This window comes from Sceloporus undulatus, chromosome 2 (genome assembly GCF_019175285.1).
Source record: "Sceloporus undulatus isolate JIND9_A2432 ecotype Alabama chromosome 2, SceUnd_v1.1, whole genome shotgun sequence".
In the NCBI taxonomy this organism is placed as follows: domain Eukaryota; kingdom Metazoa; phylum Chordata; class Lepidosauria; order Squamata; family Phrynosomatidae; genus Sceloporus; species Sceloporus undulatus.
In genome coordinates this window covers 24,580,030-24,593,398 of record NC_056523.1, presented here as the reverse complement: position 1 = coordinate 24,593,398, position 13,369 = coordinate 24,580,030, and the positions used below count along the sequence as shown (strand labels likewise).

The 13,369-nt window shown below is 39.5% G+C and overlaps 1 protein-coding gene across 2 annotated transcripts in view; it reads left to right on the top strand.

Moving 5' to 3' along the window:
• ARIH2 (ariadne RBR E3 ubiquitin protein ligase 2) overlaps positions 1-13,369 on the top strand; it is a 48,012-nt gene that overhangs the window by 29,828 nt on the left and 4,815 nt on the right. For both annotated transcript variants that reach the window (XM_042455943.1, XM_042455945.1), the window contains 12 exons: positions 424-491; positions 1,513-1,576; positions 3,572-3,719; positions 4,205-4,326; positions 5,053-5,162; positions 6,621-6,738; positions 8,048-8,098; positions 8,225-8,246; positions 8,473-8,624; positions 10,418-10,561; positions 11,154-11,222; positions 13,047-13,130. In XM_042455943.1, the coding sequence (XP_042311877.1) occupies positions 424-491; positions 1,513-1,576; positions 3,572-3,719; positions 4,205-4,326; positions 5,053-5,162; positions 6,621-6,738; positions 8,048-8,098; positions 8,225-8,246; positions 8,473-8,624; positions 10,418-10,561; positions 11,154-11,222; positions 13,047-13,130 (1,152 nt within the window). The remainder of the gene's footprint in view (positions 1-423; positions 492-1,512; positions 1,577-3,571; positions 3,720-4,204; positions 4,327-5,052; positions 5,163-6,620; positions 6,739-8,047; positions 8,099-8,224; positions 8,247-8,472; positions 8,625-10,417; positions 10,562-11,153; positions 11,223-13,046; positions 13,131-13,369) is intronic.

Here is a 13,369-nt window from a genome sequence, read left to right as displayed (position 1 = left end):
AGAGAAACTCAAATATTTGGCAATTCTTCTAGAAGCGTCAAAGCTGCTGCATAGCTTGTGGCTGTCAATTCTTGATCAGCCAGGGAAGTTCTTTACCCTTGCCTTTAGTATTTAGCAATAGCATTTACATTTCTATACTGCTTATCGGTGAACTCAGCACTCTCTAAGAAGTTTACAATCTGTAAGTCAGTTGCCCCCAACATGCTGGGTACTTGTTTTACCAACCGTCGAAAGGATGGAAGGCTGAGTGGACTTTCGAGGCCTCCTCTAGGATGGACTCATAACCTTGTGGCTGCAGTACTGGCATTTAACCACTGTGCCACCAGAGCTCCTTACATGCCTTTCTTCATGCCTGCAGCATTTGGTGCTCTACATGTCTATATCAGTTTATTTACTTTCTTTCTTTCTTTCTTTCCTGTTTAGGTATCACATGCAGTTGCTAAGCTTGTATTAGTTAGCTTCCACTGGCAAATCTCAGAAATTTTGGAAAGGTAAGCCACTTTTAATTTGTACAAAGATGCCATTTGTCTCTCACTTTTCTGTGTCAAAAACAGGCATCTCTTGTTCAAAACTTGCAAAAATGCTTTGAGTCATTTGCAGGCTTTAGTTTAGGAAAGGGATTTTTCTCAACCTTATACTTGATTTATCGGAGAGTTTACAAATAATAAGATTTCTTTTTCCTAGTAGCAGTGAATTGGAATAAGTTCACAATTCATAATCAGCATACACATCATACATAAAACAGGCTTAGATTCAGAGGCAGGAGGAGTGAAGCTCAGAGGAAGCAACGTTAACAACCTAAGATCTGCAGTTGGCACAATACTACTAGCAGAAACTAACAAAGACATGAAGCAATTACTGAAGGGGGTCAAGGAGGAAAGTGCCAAGGTAGGCTTGATGGTGAACACGAAGAAAACAAAAATAATGATTATGGAGGAACTACAAGAATTCTTCCTAGATAATGAGAAAATTGAGATAGTTAAAGCATTCTCATACCTTGGATCAAACATAAATCAGACACAGACTGCAGTCAAGAAATTAGAAGGCTAGGATTGGGAAGAGCAGCTATGAAAGAATTTGACAAGAGCATAAAGTGTAAAGATATAGCTATGAACTGTAAAGTAAGGATCATCCAAGCCATTGTATGACTAAATTGAGGCTGTTGTACTTTGGCCATGTCATGAGAAGGCATGAATAATTAGGAAAGACAATAATGTTAGGAAAAGTAGAGGGCAGTAGAAAGAGAGGGAGACCACATGCGAGATGGATGGGCTTAGTCAGGGAGGTATGGGCATGAGTCTGCAAGACCTGAACAGAGCAGTGGAGAATAGGGAGTCTTGGAGATATGTCATCTATGGGGTCACCATGAGTCAAGGTCCAGCCAAGATAATTTAACAACAACAACAATAGATGTGTCTCACAAAACACTTCACCTATATTTTGATCTCATCAACTTGACACAGACAGCACTGTGTTTATCTACAATTTTAACACTTTTTTCTTGGCTTTCAGGCACAAGTCCAATTCTGTCCAATTGCTAGTGGAAGCACGAGTTCAACCTGCCTCATCCAAACACGTAAGTAATAGGGAATTTGGTTTGCTTGATACTAAAATGTCTTGTATGGTCTGTTTCTCTTGCCCTCTTGGTCTGCTATTTGCTGACATTTAATCCAGTTTCATTTCTGCACAAGAGGTGAGGCTCTTGATGATTGAATAATGAAATTCTAGCATGAAGCTAAGAGCTTGACCTTGCAGACTGGCCTGGATCTCCTTAGTTTGAACTGGAGTTTGAGTGAATATTTACCACAGGAACAATGCAAATGCCAGCTGATAATTTTGGAGGAGTGGTAGCTAAAATCTTCAGCTTTTTAAAAGAATATCTTCCTCTTGCACATTAAAAAACAAACAAAACGCCATTCTGTAGAATTAGTGATAGCTACCTTGGTATTTTGATATTTTGTTTCCTAACCTGATGTATACAACTCGCATCTTCATAGCTGACTTGGCTAGTAGTTAGATAACTGAATTGCCTTTCACTTTCATACGGAGATGACAGAGTAATCTAGTAAATCCCAGAGCCAGGAGAAAAGACTGAAGTGTCCTGAGTTTTTTTAAAAAAACTGGCACAGTCTATCAGTTTGCCAGAATGTTCTGTGTATAGATTTAATGTCAGAGTTTATTTCTTAGAGTTAGATGAGTGCTTTCAACAAAAAGATGTTTCCCTGAATGCTCTAAATAAGATGTTTAAAGGAAAAGGGTTATGTTGAGCTCTGCTGGAAGCCATATGACTTGCCCTGATCTCTAAACCACCTTGCTCCCCTGCCATCTGTCAAGTTCCCTGTAGTGTGCTGAGCTGAGTCATCTTTGCTCCATCCCATATTGTTTGTGGCATCTTTTCCAAAATACTTAAAATATGTTTAGTAAAATGGCCTTCCCTGCATTTGTTGGTTTAGCTTTCTTTCCTTATCCCCAACAGTTTTTTTTTTTACATTTTTGCATTCTGCAGCAGCTAATGTGAAATGTTGTTTATAATCCTGAGCAAGCCATTTTAGTCATAGTGTCCAGTTGTCCTTCACAAAAAGTGGGTCACTTCCTTACATCCGTTTAAAGTAATTGCTTTTTGGAACAAGGAGTAGTTGTGAGAAGCTTCACCTTTTGCCATTGACAAATACAAGCTTTAGCCATATCAGAAATGAGCTTGCGTCAATATCAATGCTGATTATAAATAGGTCTTGTACATTTGTGTTTTCAGTACAGTATGTCTAACAAATGACATAGTGGAATGTAAAATAGCAATAGCTCTCAGATGTAGAAGCCATTTTAACACTGTGCCCTAGGACATACAAGCCCTAGATCTCAGTAATCTGTATATACAAAGGCTCTTGTGCAAATCATGGATTCAAGGTTTGCAGATACAACATGTGTTGTGAAGGCAAGTCATGTAGTTTTCATAATCAATTTGTCAGATTCTTATCAGTGATTTCATGTAGTAATACATTTGCTGTGTTATTGTTTAAGCAATGTAATTATAACTGTTTGTCCTTGTGTAAGGCTTAAGCAGTATAATTATGACCATTGCAATATACATTGTCAGTCTGAGAGCTAGCAAATCTAGGAGCCTCAATTTCTAATGCCCCCTGGTGCTGGTATGGCATGTAAGCCAAACAGTGTAAGCAGTTGATTTTTAACTAGCCCCAGAATGGAGCCAAATTTATTCATCATCTCCCATCTGAACAAAGATAGCCATTAATTCTCTTCTGAAAACAAGTGAAATGCTGAACAAAACAGGAGTAGTTCTCAAGAGCATTATTTAGGGAAAGTGAAATGTAAACAAATGTAGTTAAGCTGGTGTAATCAGTTAGCCTATTATTTCTGGTTAAAACATGTTGGTGGATGCAACATGAGAAACTATGGTGGTAACGTTATGCATTTCAATCTGATTTCTCTCTGAATAGCTCCCATCTAAGGACTTCACAGTGTTTTTGCTCAGGCAGGCAATTATGCCCCATTTTCTTGTCAGTGACTTGTTCTTTCTTTCTTTCTTTCTTTCTACCATCCTTTCCTATTTCAGGCCATGGTACATTCCTCCCAGCACTGTGCAGTGTGTATGCAGTTTGTCCGAAAGGAAAACTTGTTGTCCCTGGCTTGTCAGCACCAGTTCTGCCGCAGCTGTTGGGAGCAGCATTGTACAGTACTTGTCAAGGATGGAGTTGGAGTAGGTGAGCTCAGAGTAATGGGTTGTTTGGAAAGCTTTTGGTATACTGACATCCGTTCCTTTCTTAAATAATCTTTTATTTAGAGAACATAAATGTGTTCAGTCAAAGGCAAATGCCTTACAGAGTGTGCAAGTTTTGTTCATTTTGATCGCTACATATCATTTTGGGTTGTGAGTCAGTTCCATGCAGCCCTTTCTAATTTCTGAATATGGCCTGCTGATTTTCTCCCAAATATTTAATATTCAGCTTTCCTTAGTGTGGACTATTCTCATTATTTTATTTTTAACTGCCACTGCTCAGGAATCATAAATGCTTTCTACTGAATGAATACTTCTGGTGACAGTATTCCAGGTCCACCTTCCAAGAAATGCTGCTAAATTGCATTTTAAGAGTTTGACAGTTTTGTAAAATGAATAACCCTAATCTTTTGATAACATTGGCCAGGCTTCCTTCACTTAGAGTAGTTTTTCTGGCTTTCTTTTTAATAGGCATTTCCTGCATGGCTCAGGATTGTCTGCTACGGACCCCAGAAGATTTTGTGTTTCCATTGCTACCTAGCGAGGAGCTGAAAGACAAATACAGACGCTACCTCTTCAGGGACTACATTGAGGTATAGCTTGTCATTTTAATCATAAAGTTCTGTGCTGTGCTACGGAAATATGTATAATTTCTGTGAATCTGCATACTTTCTATACATTCAGAATAGTATCAAACACATCCTGAAGCAGTTTCATTTAGTTAATAAATCTCTAGCTATGTTTAGTCGGTAGAAAATGTAAAGGATATGTGTGTGTCTGTGTGCACACGCACAACACACACACACACACGCAGAGACATGCATGTCTGTACACACACACACATGCATACTACATACTTCTTCAAAAGCTGTCCTAATAGAAATACAATAAAATGCAAATATATAAAATCTGTTTCATTCAAAGAGACATAAATTGCATATCTTGATAGATGTATTTAAATATATAAATTAGCTTACTTCTTAAAATGGATTTACATCTACCCAATCTGAGCAATTCAGGTGGCATTATATAAAACAAATATACCAAGAAATGAGTGTGTAAAACTAGTTTTATTGTTGAAATTAAAAAGGAATAAGGATGACTTATTGATGTAATTGTCTAGTGTCAAGAAAGCTTTACATCTTTCTTGCATGTCTGTAAGGATGGACTTTGGGAGACACTTTTCAGAAAGGATTCTGATTGCTTTTGAGCTAGGATAATTGTTTTATTTTTGTTTTTTGCACATAGAACACTGAAAATAACTGTACCCTGTAGTCCCATTTTTAGATGAGTTTCTAATGTGGTCTTTTGTTTCACAGAGCCATTTCCAGCTGCAGCTTTGTCCTGGTGCAGACTGCCCTATGGTCATACAGGTACAGGAGCCCAAAGCCCGCAGAGTGCAGTGCAACCGCTGCAATGAGGTTTTTTGGTAAGAAAGTAAATAAGAAAGGTCCAAAACACACTACAGAAACAGTGTGGGTTTTCCTTTACCATGGGTTTTCCTTTACCATGCTACAGGAGTGGGAATTGTGCAGCTCATGGCCTACATATTTTATTTATTACACATCTGATTCTAAGCTCTAAAACACACTGTAGAAATAATCCAGTTTGAGACCTCTTTACCTGCCCTGGCTGAATGCTAGGAAATTCTGGAAACTGTAGTTTTGTGAGTCATTTAGCCTTCTCTGTCAGAGAGCTCAGGTGCCACAATAAACTATAATTCCCAGAATTCCCTAGCACTGAGCCAGGGCAATTAAAGTGGTCTCAAACTGGATTATTTCTGTAGTATGTTTTGGACCTAAGACATACCTGTGGCTGAATTTTAATGTAGTGTCAAGTTTATGAAAGGTGAACAGACATCCAAAACATGCAAAATTCAGTATAGGTTCTATAAGTAACTTAGCTTGGAGGCACAGTGGCTGGTTACAATCAAGAGTCCATGTCCTTGGCGCTATCTTCACCAGTGATCAGAGGGATGCATGGGATAGGGAAAAGACTTATTCATTAGGGCATAAAAGGCAACAGTACTACTACACTGCAGCATGCAGTGACAGATGAGTGCTGTATACAGAAAAAATGGGAAAAACTTTACAAAGCTAATCTGAATGCTGTCTATAGGAATCTTATTTATTTCATATATGAATAATTTTGCTAACAGAAAAAAACTTCCAAGAAGTATGGGGACAAAAAAAAGTGTTTAATATCATCACATTTCCATCAGTAACATCGTTTCTTTCCCCCATTTTAGACCTTTTTAAATAAAAATATATATTTTTCAGGCTAGTAAATTCAGTTTCTGCTATTCTATGGGACTAGTGTGTTTATGTGCTTTCAAGTTGTTTGTTGACTTAAGGCGACCCAAAGAATTTTTTAGGGTTTCTTCAGGGGCTATACAGACCACCCCTCTTCACCCTGGATGGAGTAAAAAGAAGCCCTGAAAAGGTAGGTGTGCTCATGCTCGAGTGCCATCATGGCACACGCCATGTAGACAGGCACACACCACGATGGCACCTGGCCGGCACGGTGAGGGCTCGGAGTGTCTGGATGCTCAGTCCTCACTGCGCCTACAGGCTGGCACAAAGTGCCGTCTGTAGAGCCCCTTAGTCAAAGAATACTCAGACGTAGTTTAGCCAGTTCATTCTGCTGAAATATAGCCTAAAGCAGCTGATATTCATTGGCCATATTCCATTCAAGTACTAACCAGGGCTAACCCTGCTGAGCTTTCAAGATCAGATGGGATATAGTGCCTTTAGGATATTTAGGCCCTTATAGGACAAAATTTGCACAGCACTTGTATGGAACTGTAGAACAAACACAGCTTGTATGATTTTTATTTTTGCCCTTTACAAAGAGTAAACAGTAATTTGGTTGCATGTGTTCCTTTAAGTTTCAAGTGTCGGCAGATGTACCATGCTCCCACAGACTGTGCCACCATCAGAAAATGGCTCACTAAGTGTGCAGATGACTCTGAAACAGCTAACTACATCAGTGCTCACACTAAAGATGTAAGTGTGTTAGAAAAAGCATTTCATTTATAACTTTGCTTCTGTTTTTGTGCGGAGTAATAAAGTGTGGTAAGATGCATCTGGATGTATGTATTATTATGGGTATTCATCCCATATTTAATGTCCTCCTTTATTATCTTCTGTATCTCATCCTGCCCTCACCAATACCTACCAAACCTAATAACAGCAAACATGATCACAGTATTGAAAATTTAGTCACCTTAGATTGATTCCACATTAACAGGTTAGCTATCAATAAATGATGTATATATTCAAGCCTGCAATATTTCTACTTCCAGATATATCTCCAAGAAATGCTGGATTGGGTATATAAAGATGATTAATTTTTCCAGAGATAAGGCAAATTTTAGGGCAATTACCCTTCCCAGAAGGAAAGACTGGATCCTATTATTTTTTTCAGATCCTGCAGCCAAATAAATTTCTCTGTTTCCTTGAAGAAACAAGACAGTTAAGGATGGAAGATTTAGATCAACAATTAAAAGCAAACTAGATGTAGCAAGAGATAGTAATATCTCTGACAAAGTGAATACATTCCCCTGGTGTTGGGCTGTAAAAACATGCTGGTGCACCTCAGTATAAATGTGAAACATGAAAAAGTTGAATGGAAAGAATGGAAACTTGGTGGCATTTTGGTTGTGGTGCTGGAGTCAGATGTGGAAAGTGGACAGAAAACATGTAGGACAGCATTGGGAAATTATGAATTACAAACCACAAAGAGGAAACATTATGCTTTCTCAGATTACTGATCCATCTAACCCATTACTTAAACCAGCTCCTCAAGTCTAAGTGGAGGTGTTCAGCCACCATTATCCCTGTCACTTTTCTAATTGGTGGCAGGACTCAAACCCTAGCACTTTCTGTAGTTTGTATGCAAAGCCTGTGCTCTACAGTTTAACTGTAGTCATTGTAGTGCATACATTAAATAACTGGAGATTAGTCCAAGATACAGTGGAAGAGAAATTGAAAGGAAGAAGAGCCACAAATGAGTTGAGGAGCACATGCTTTGTGTATAGGAAGTTCCCTAGCATCTCTGGGAAAGTATCAGTTACTGCAAGCCATTATAGACAGTACTGAGTGAGATGGGCATATAGTCATTTTTTGGTGCATGTCAGATTGTGTTCCTAGGAAAAAGAAGAGACGGACTAAAGTACAGCTAAAGCAGGTAGAAGGGGAAAGAGGATGGAGACTTGAAAGGGCTGGGACAAGACAGAGAATAATGATGCTGAAGACCAGTCTGTTGATAGAAACACATGAGGAGTTCTAATTTGCTCCTGCATTTTCTCCATAGTGTCCCAAGTGCAATATCTGTATTGAAAAGAATGGTGGCTGTAATCACATGGTAAGTAGTTTTTGAACAAGATCAGGACTTCATTAAATATATTGCTTAATTTTAGGTCTGGTTTCACTTGAAACTTGTTAATGCCTGCTCTCTCTCTCTCCCCCCCCCCCCCTTCTTATTGTACAGCAATGTTCGAAGTGCAAGCATGGTAAGTGCACAGCAGTGGGTTTTTGGGTGTTGGAGTTAGAGAAAAGGTTTATCCCTTTTCTTCTTTGGAAACAATCCAGTGATCCATAAACGCACTTTAAGTTAAGAAATGGGAATTCCTCTAATAGCTATCCTTCATCACTTAAGACAGATTGCTTGTGCTCCTAATATGAGCTGCTGTTTCAAATGCCTTGTGCAGTAACTTGGACTCTCCTTATTTCCTGCAGACTTCTGCTGGATGTGTCTAGGAGACTGGAAGACTCATGGCAGTGAATATTATGAATGCAGTCGGTACAAAGAAAACCCTGATATTGTAAACCAGAGTCAGCAAGCACAGGCCCGAGAGGCCCTTAAGAAGTACTTGTTCTATTTTGAGAGGGTAGGCAACATCTTCTTGGCTAGAGTTACTATAACCTGAGCATCTTGTCTTGTGTCAATGGTCAATGCTAACAATGCCTGTATTTGCATTTATTATGTGGAGAAAACATTCTGTAGCCACAACAGTTTCATAATCTGAATTTAGAATCTTCCCCAAGGTTACATTTCCAGATGCAAGCTTCTTCCCAGAAAATCTCTGCTAGCCCTGTAATGGGAGTGCTCTCCTTTGAAGTCCATAACATTTGCTTGCTTTAAATCTTATAATACTGAGCTGCCTGTGTTCTATAGGTAAACTTTTCATAAGGGGACAGTTTGCCCTTCATAGATCTGTGTTCCCCTGCATCAAATCTAAAAAACATTCCTTAGGTTACAATTCTTTTATCAATTCTTATTTAGGTTCTGCACTGCAGAACACACCAGTGTATCCACACAACTTCCAGCAGAGATTTTTCCCTCATATCTGAAGTCCTTTAAAGCAACAGCAATCAATTCTGAAGGCTGGTATATCTGCAAGATGCAGTGCTTTATCACAGAATGTTAGCCCCTTCCTGGAAACAAAACTAACATCTTTAACAGTAGTTATTCTATCAGCAGCTCTACTGGTATCTAAACTGTTTTAAAACACAGGGCAATGGACTGTGGCAATAAACAGAATATTGCTGAAAATAATGGTTATCCACATGGATGTTTCTTACCTATTGTCTGGATTTATAGTCAGAATTGCATAGTAGCAATGATGTTCTTATAAAAGAAGGAGCCCCAGGAAAGCACCAGCTGAAGGTGAGCTAGACAGTCAGCTATCTGGGACTAAAAAGTCTCCAGCCTGTAGACTCAGGTTGACCTATTCTAAGAATGTTCTTCTAATGGTATCATGTTTGCTGGTTCAAAGAATTTATATTTTGATTTATGTAACAGACTAAAAAATCAGTTAACATTGTGAGTTTTTTTAAAAAGCCACTTCAGGGGTTTCCCATCGTGGAAAATTTCAGGTAAATATAGGTATAATCAAACTTGTTTTTTAAAATTCTCAGGATATATTGAGCTTGGGTTTGTCACAGCTAAGCTGATATTGAAAGTTTGATACTTCAAACACATACACATTTGCTTTTTAGATGATGGTGGTGGTAGTGGTGGACCTTAAGGGAGCTGCCACTTGGTATAATGCAGGCTTAGAAACAAGGGCTTAGATATTTTTATTTATTTATATCCCACTTCCCTCCCAGCATGAGATTCAGAACAGCAGTCCAAATTACACTTTTGAAGTGCAGCTCCAGAGCCCCCAGTCACTATGGCCATTGACATTACAGTTGAAATATTTAAAAAAAGGATTATTATTTTTTTGCGCTGTGGGTCCTATACCATGAATTCTATATTCCTCTCAAGTATTAGTTGTGTTCTGACATTTGTCTAAACTGGAATTATTAAGCCATGTATGAACACAAGTCTGGTCTTCCATGTGATGTTTGAATGTATTGTACTCGGATTCAAACAAATATAAGTAGAAGCCAACCTCCAACCTTTCTGCTCACTGGGAGTGGGCCTGGAATGTGGGACGCTAGGTCTGCATGGGTTGATATTTCCTATTCAGAAGTAACACATGAACAAGACTGTCAGTATAAATACAAAGTGGGAATATGAGTGGAAATGTCGTATTGGTCTTAGAATCCATTAAAATATAATGTGATGATACTAAAAAGTGTGTCTAATTTGAAAGGAGCATCTCTCTACAGTATTTTCAGGTGAGTTACTCTAGTTTGCAGGGCCTCAGTGTGTCTTTTTTGCTTGTTTTCCCAGTGGGAAAATCACAATAAGAGCTTACAGTTGGAGGCACAGACATACCAGCGGATTCAAGAGAAGATACAGGAAAGGGTGATGAATAACCTGGGAACGTGGATAGACTGGCAGTACCTACAGAATGCAGCAAAGCTACTGGCTAAGGTGAGTGTGTTTGTTGTTAAGTGTAGCTCCATCTTGTCAGTACAGGAGTAGGGTGGGGTGTGATTGGACACAGTAATATTTCATGGATTGTATAGCCACGAAATCCTATTCCTGATATGGAGGGCTTAAATAGTAACAAGGTGATGGCATAAACCACAGGGCACAAGTCAAAGAAGGCATCAGGTAGATTTCTTAGTACTGTAAATTAATATTGGCTAGAGATCTGAATTATAGACTGGAGTGGGTCATTTCTACCCTTCAAATCTTGTTGTGGGGATGTTGACAGCTTAGGGTGTAGAAGTATTTCTAGTATACATTTCTAAATGTATCTTTCGAACATTCTTGGGCTAGTATTGCAAACATTGGAAAACTCAACTTTAGGATGCAATTCAACTTATTGAATGGGTCTGTTTTATCGGCAACTCCACCCATTGTGTCACATAATGATGTTGTATAGGATATTGAGTGGGTATATATTTCAAAGCTGACAGATAGCTCCCCCCAAGATTTGGAGACAAACAGAGAACATTTCTGCAGGTACATGTCACAAGCACAATTTACCAATCTGCTTTTCATTCTTTTTTTACTGCAGTGTCGTTACACTCTGCAGTACACATATCCTTATGCCTACTACATGGAATCTGGTCCCAGAAAGAAATTGGTAAGAACTTTTAATGGCAACTAAATGTCTTAATGAACAAGGTGGGAAACATGGGGTGTCAGACAAAGTTGTCCTGTCAGTATCTGAAAATGACGGAAACGGACATGGTAGAAATCAAGCTGATAAAAGTAGGTAAATTCTTACTTTACAGAATTTGGTTGTGAGACCTCTTGGCAACAACATCTAAACCAGTGGGTTCTGCATAAGAAGAATAGGATATAATTGTAATAAATTACATATCTTTTTACTTCATCTTCCATTGATTGTCTTTGGCAAAAATGCCAGAATATAACATTTACAGTACACATTAAATAGTCCCATAATGTTGAGTATAATTTATTTGCAGCAATAAGGGTACTATAATGTTACTCTTGTCCAGTATCTTTTCAACATTCTTAGGCCCGTTACAGACGGGCCTTTTAGTATGTAGTCAGTCCGTATTAGGGTTAGGAAGGTGCAGTGTTTCCGCACCCCCCTAACCCTAATACGGACTGAGTCCGTACAAAATGACGGCGCCCCATCTACATGGGGGCCGCCATGATGCTGTCATGATTGCGCCGCCTCTATACGGGGCGGTGTGGACGTGACGTCGCTCTGCGCGAGGTCGCTTAGTGCGCCCTTTGCGCGGAGCAGGAAGGAGCTCCATTTCGGAGCTCCTTCCTGGTTTGCAGCGCTGCTTTGCATCACTGGGCGCAGCCTTCAGATGGCTGCGCCCAGCAACACAAGGGAGAAAGGGGCCAAGCGGCCCCTTTCTCCTCCTCCCTGCCGCCGCGGGGTGTCCTTGGGGCTTGAAGCCCCAAGGACACCCCTTTCTAGGCTGCGGGGAAGCGGCGGATCGGGGCCTCAGCGGCTGCCGTTCTGGCCACTAAGGCCCCGATACCCCCGGGGAAAGGGGCGGGTACAGGCCGTCACTTTTCAGTGGTCTGTAACGCACCCAGGTCTTCTCCCCATCTTCAAGGCTGAATAGGAGTTTCTGTGAATTCTGTTTTGTTTTTGTATGGAGAAAGGTGGAAATAAAACAGATTGCTTTTTATATCATAAAAAATTAGCAAGGATCACCTGTTGTACAAATGTGTAGTCCTTTTAAGCATTGTTTGCTCACTTGCTTACCCATTGCAAAAACAGGTTTGGAATTAATGAAACTATACTGAAAACCTTAAAACATTTATTGATAGCATGTAAAATTGCTGCTTCCCTTTTGTATTACAGGTTTTTATGTTAGAAAGGTCCTTATGCAAGGTAACCTACTAAAATAGATCACTATGGCCTGTTACAGACTGCCAAGATAAAGCTGCTTCGAGTCTCTTTGGAGGTATGCTGTTTAAATGATGCATGCATCCTAAGAATCCGGAAGCTGCACCAAAGCTGCACTCCAGTGCTTAGGAATGGAGTGTGGCTTTGGTGCGGCCTCCGGATTCTTAGGATCCATGGATCATTCAAATAGCATACCTCCAAAGAGACTCGAAGCAGCTTTATTTTGGCAGTCTGTAACAGGCCTATATGAATACACTCAGGTTACACACAGAAAGTGAAGAATGATCAGTGATGACATCAAGTTTCCAGTTTTGATCTGGGATTTGTCCAGCACCTTTTGGTACTCATGCAGTTAGACATCAGATACAGAAATTCTGCTGTCTGACTATTTGAGCCTAGCGAACGTGCTTTAGCTTTGGCTTACTATATAATGTTCCTTTAGAAGTGCCTTCCACTGTGAACAGCAACAGCCATATGTATTTCTCAGGGCAGGAGATGTGGGAAGGGAGGGAAAGAAAACAAGAAAGAGCATCTTCTTGAATAAAATGAGTTTTAATCTTTTCTTTTCAGTTTGAATACCAGCAGGCTCAGCTGGAAGCAGAAATTGAAAATCTCTCATGGAAGGTAGAGAGAGCGGATAGTTACGATAGAGGGGTGAGTAACAAGCTTTGGCCACATTCTTTCTATAATTCATGAGTTGGGTTACTATGCAGAAGAGGTCAACAGATCCATGTTTGATGCCAACTGGTATTAAAATTGGAGAAGTGGCTCTTTAAAATACTTTCCTTGATTTCCTTATCTTTATCATAAAATACCACATTTGAGAAACATAGGGTAAGTTGGTTTTTGATTTACATCAGTGATGAATTTCAAGCTTTGTTAAGGACATCACG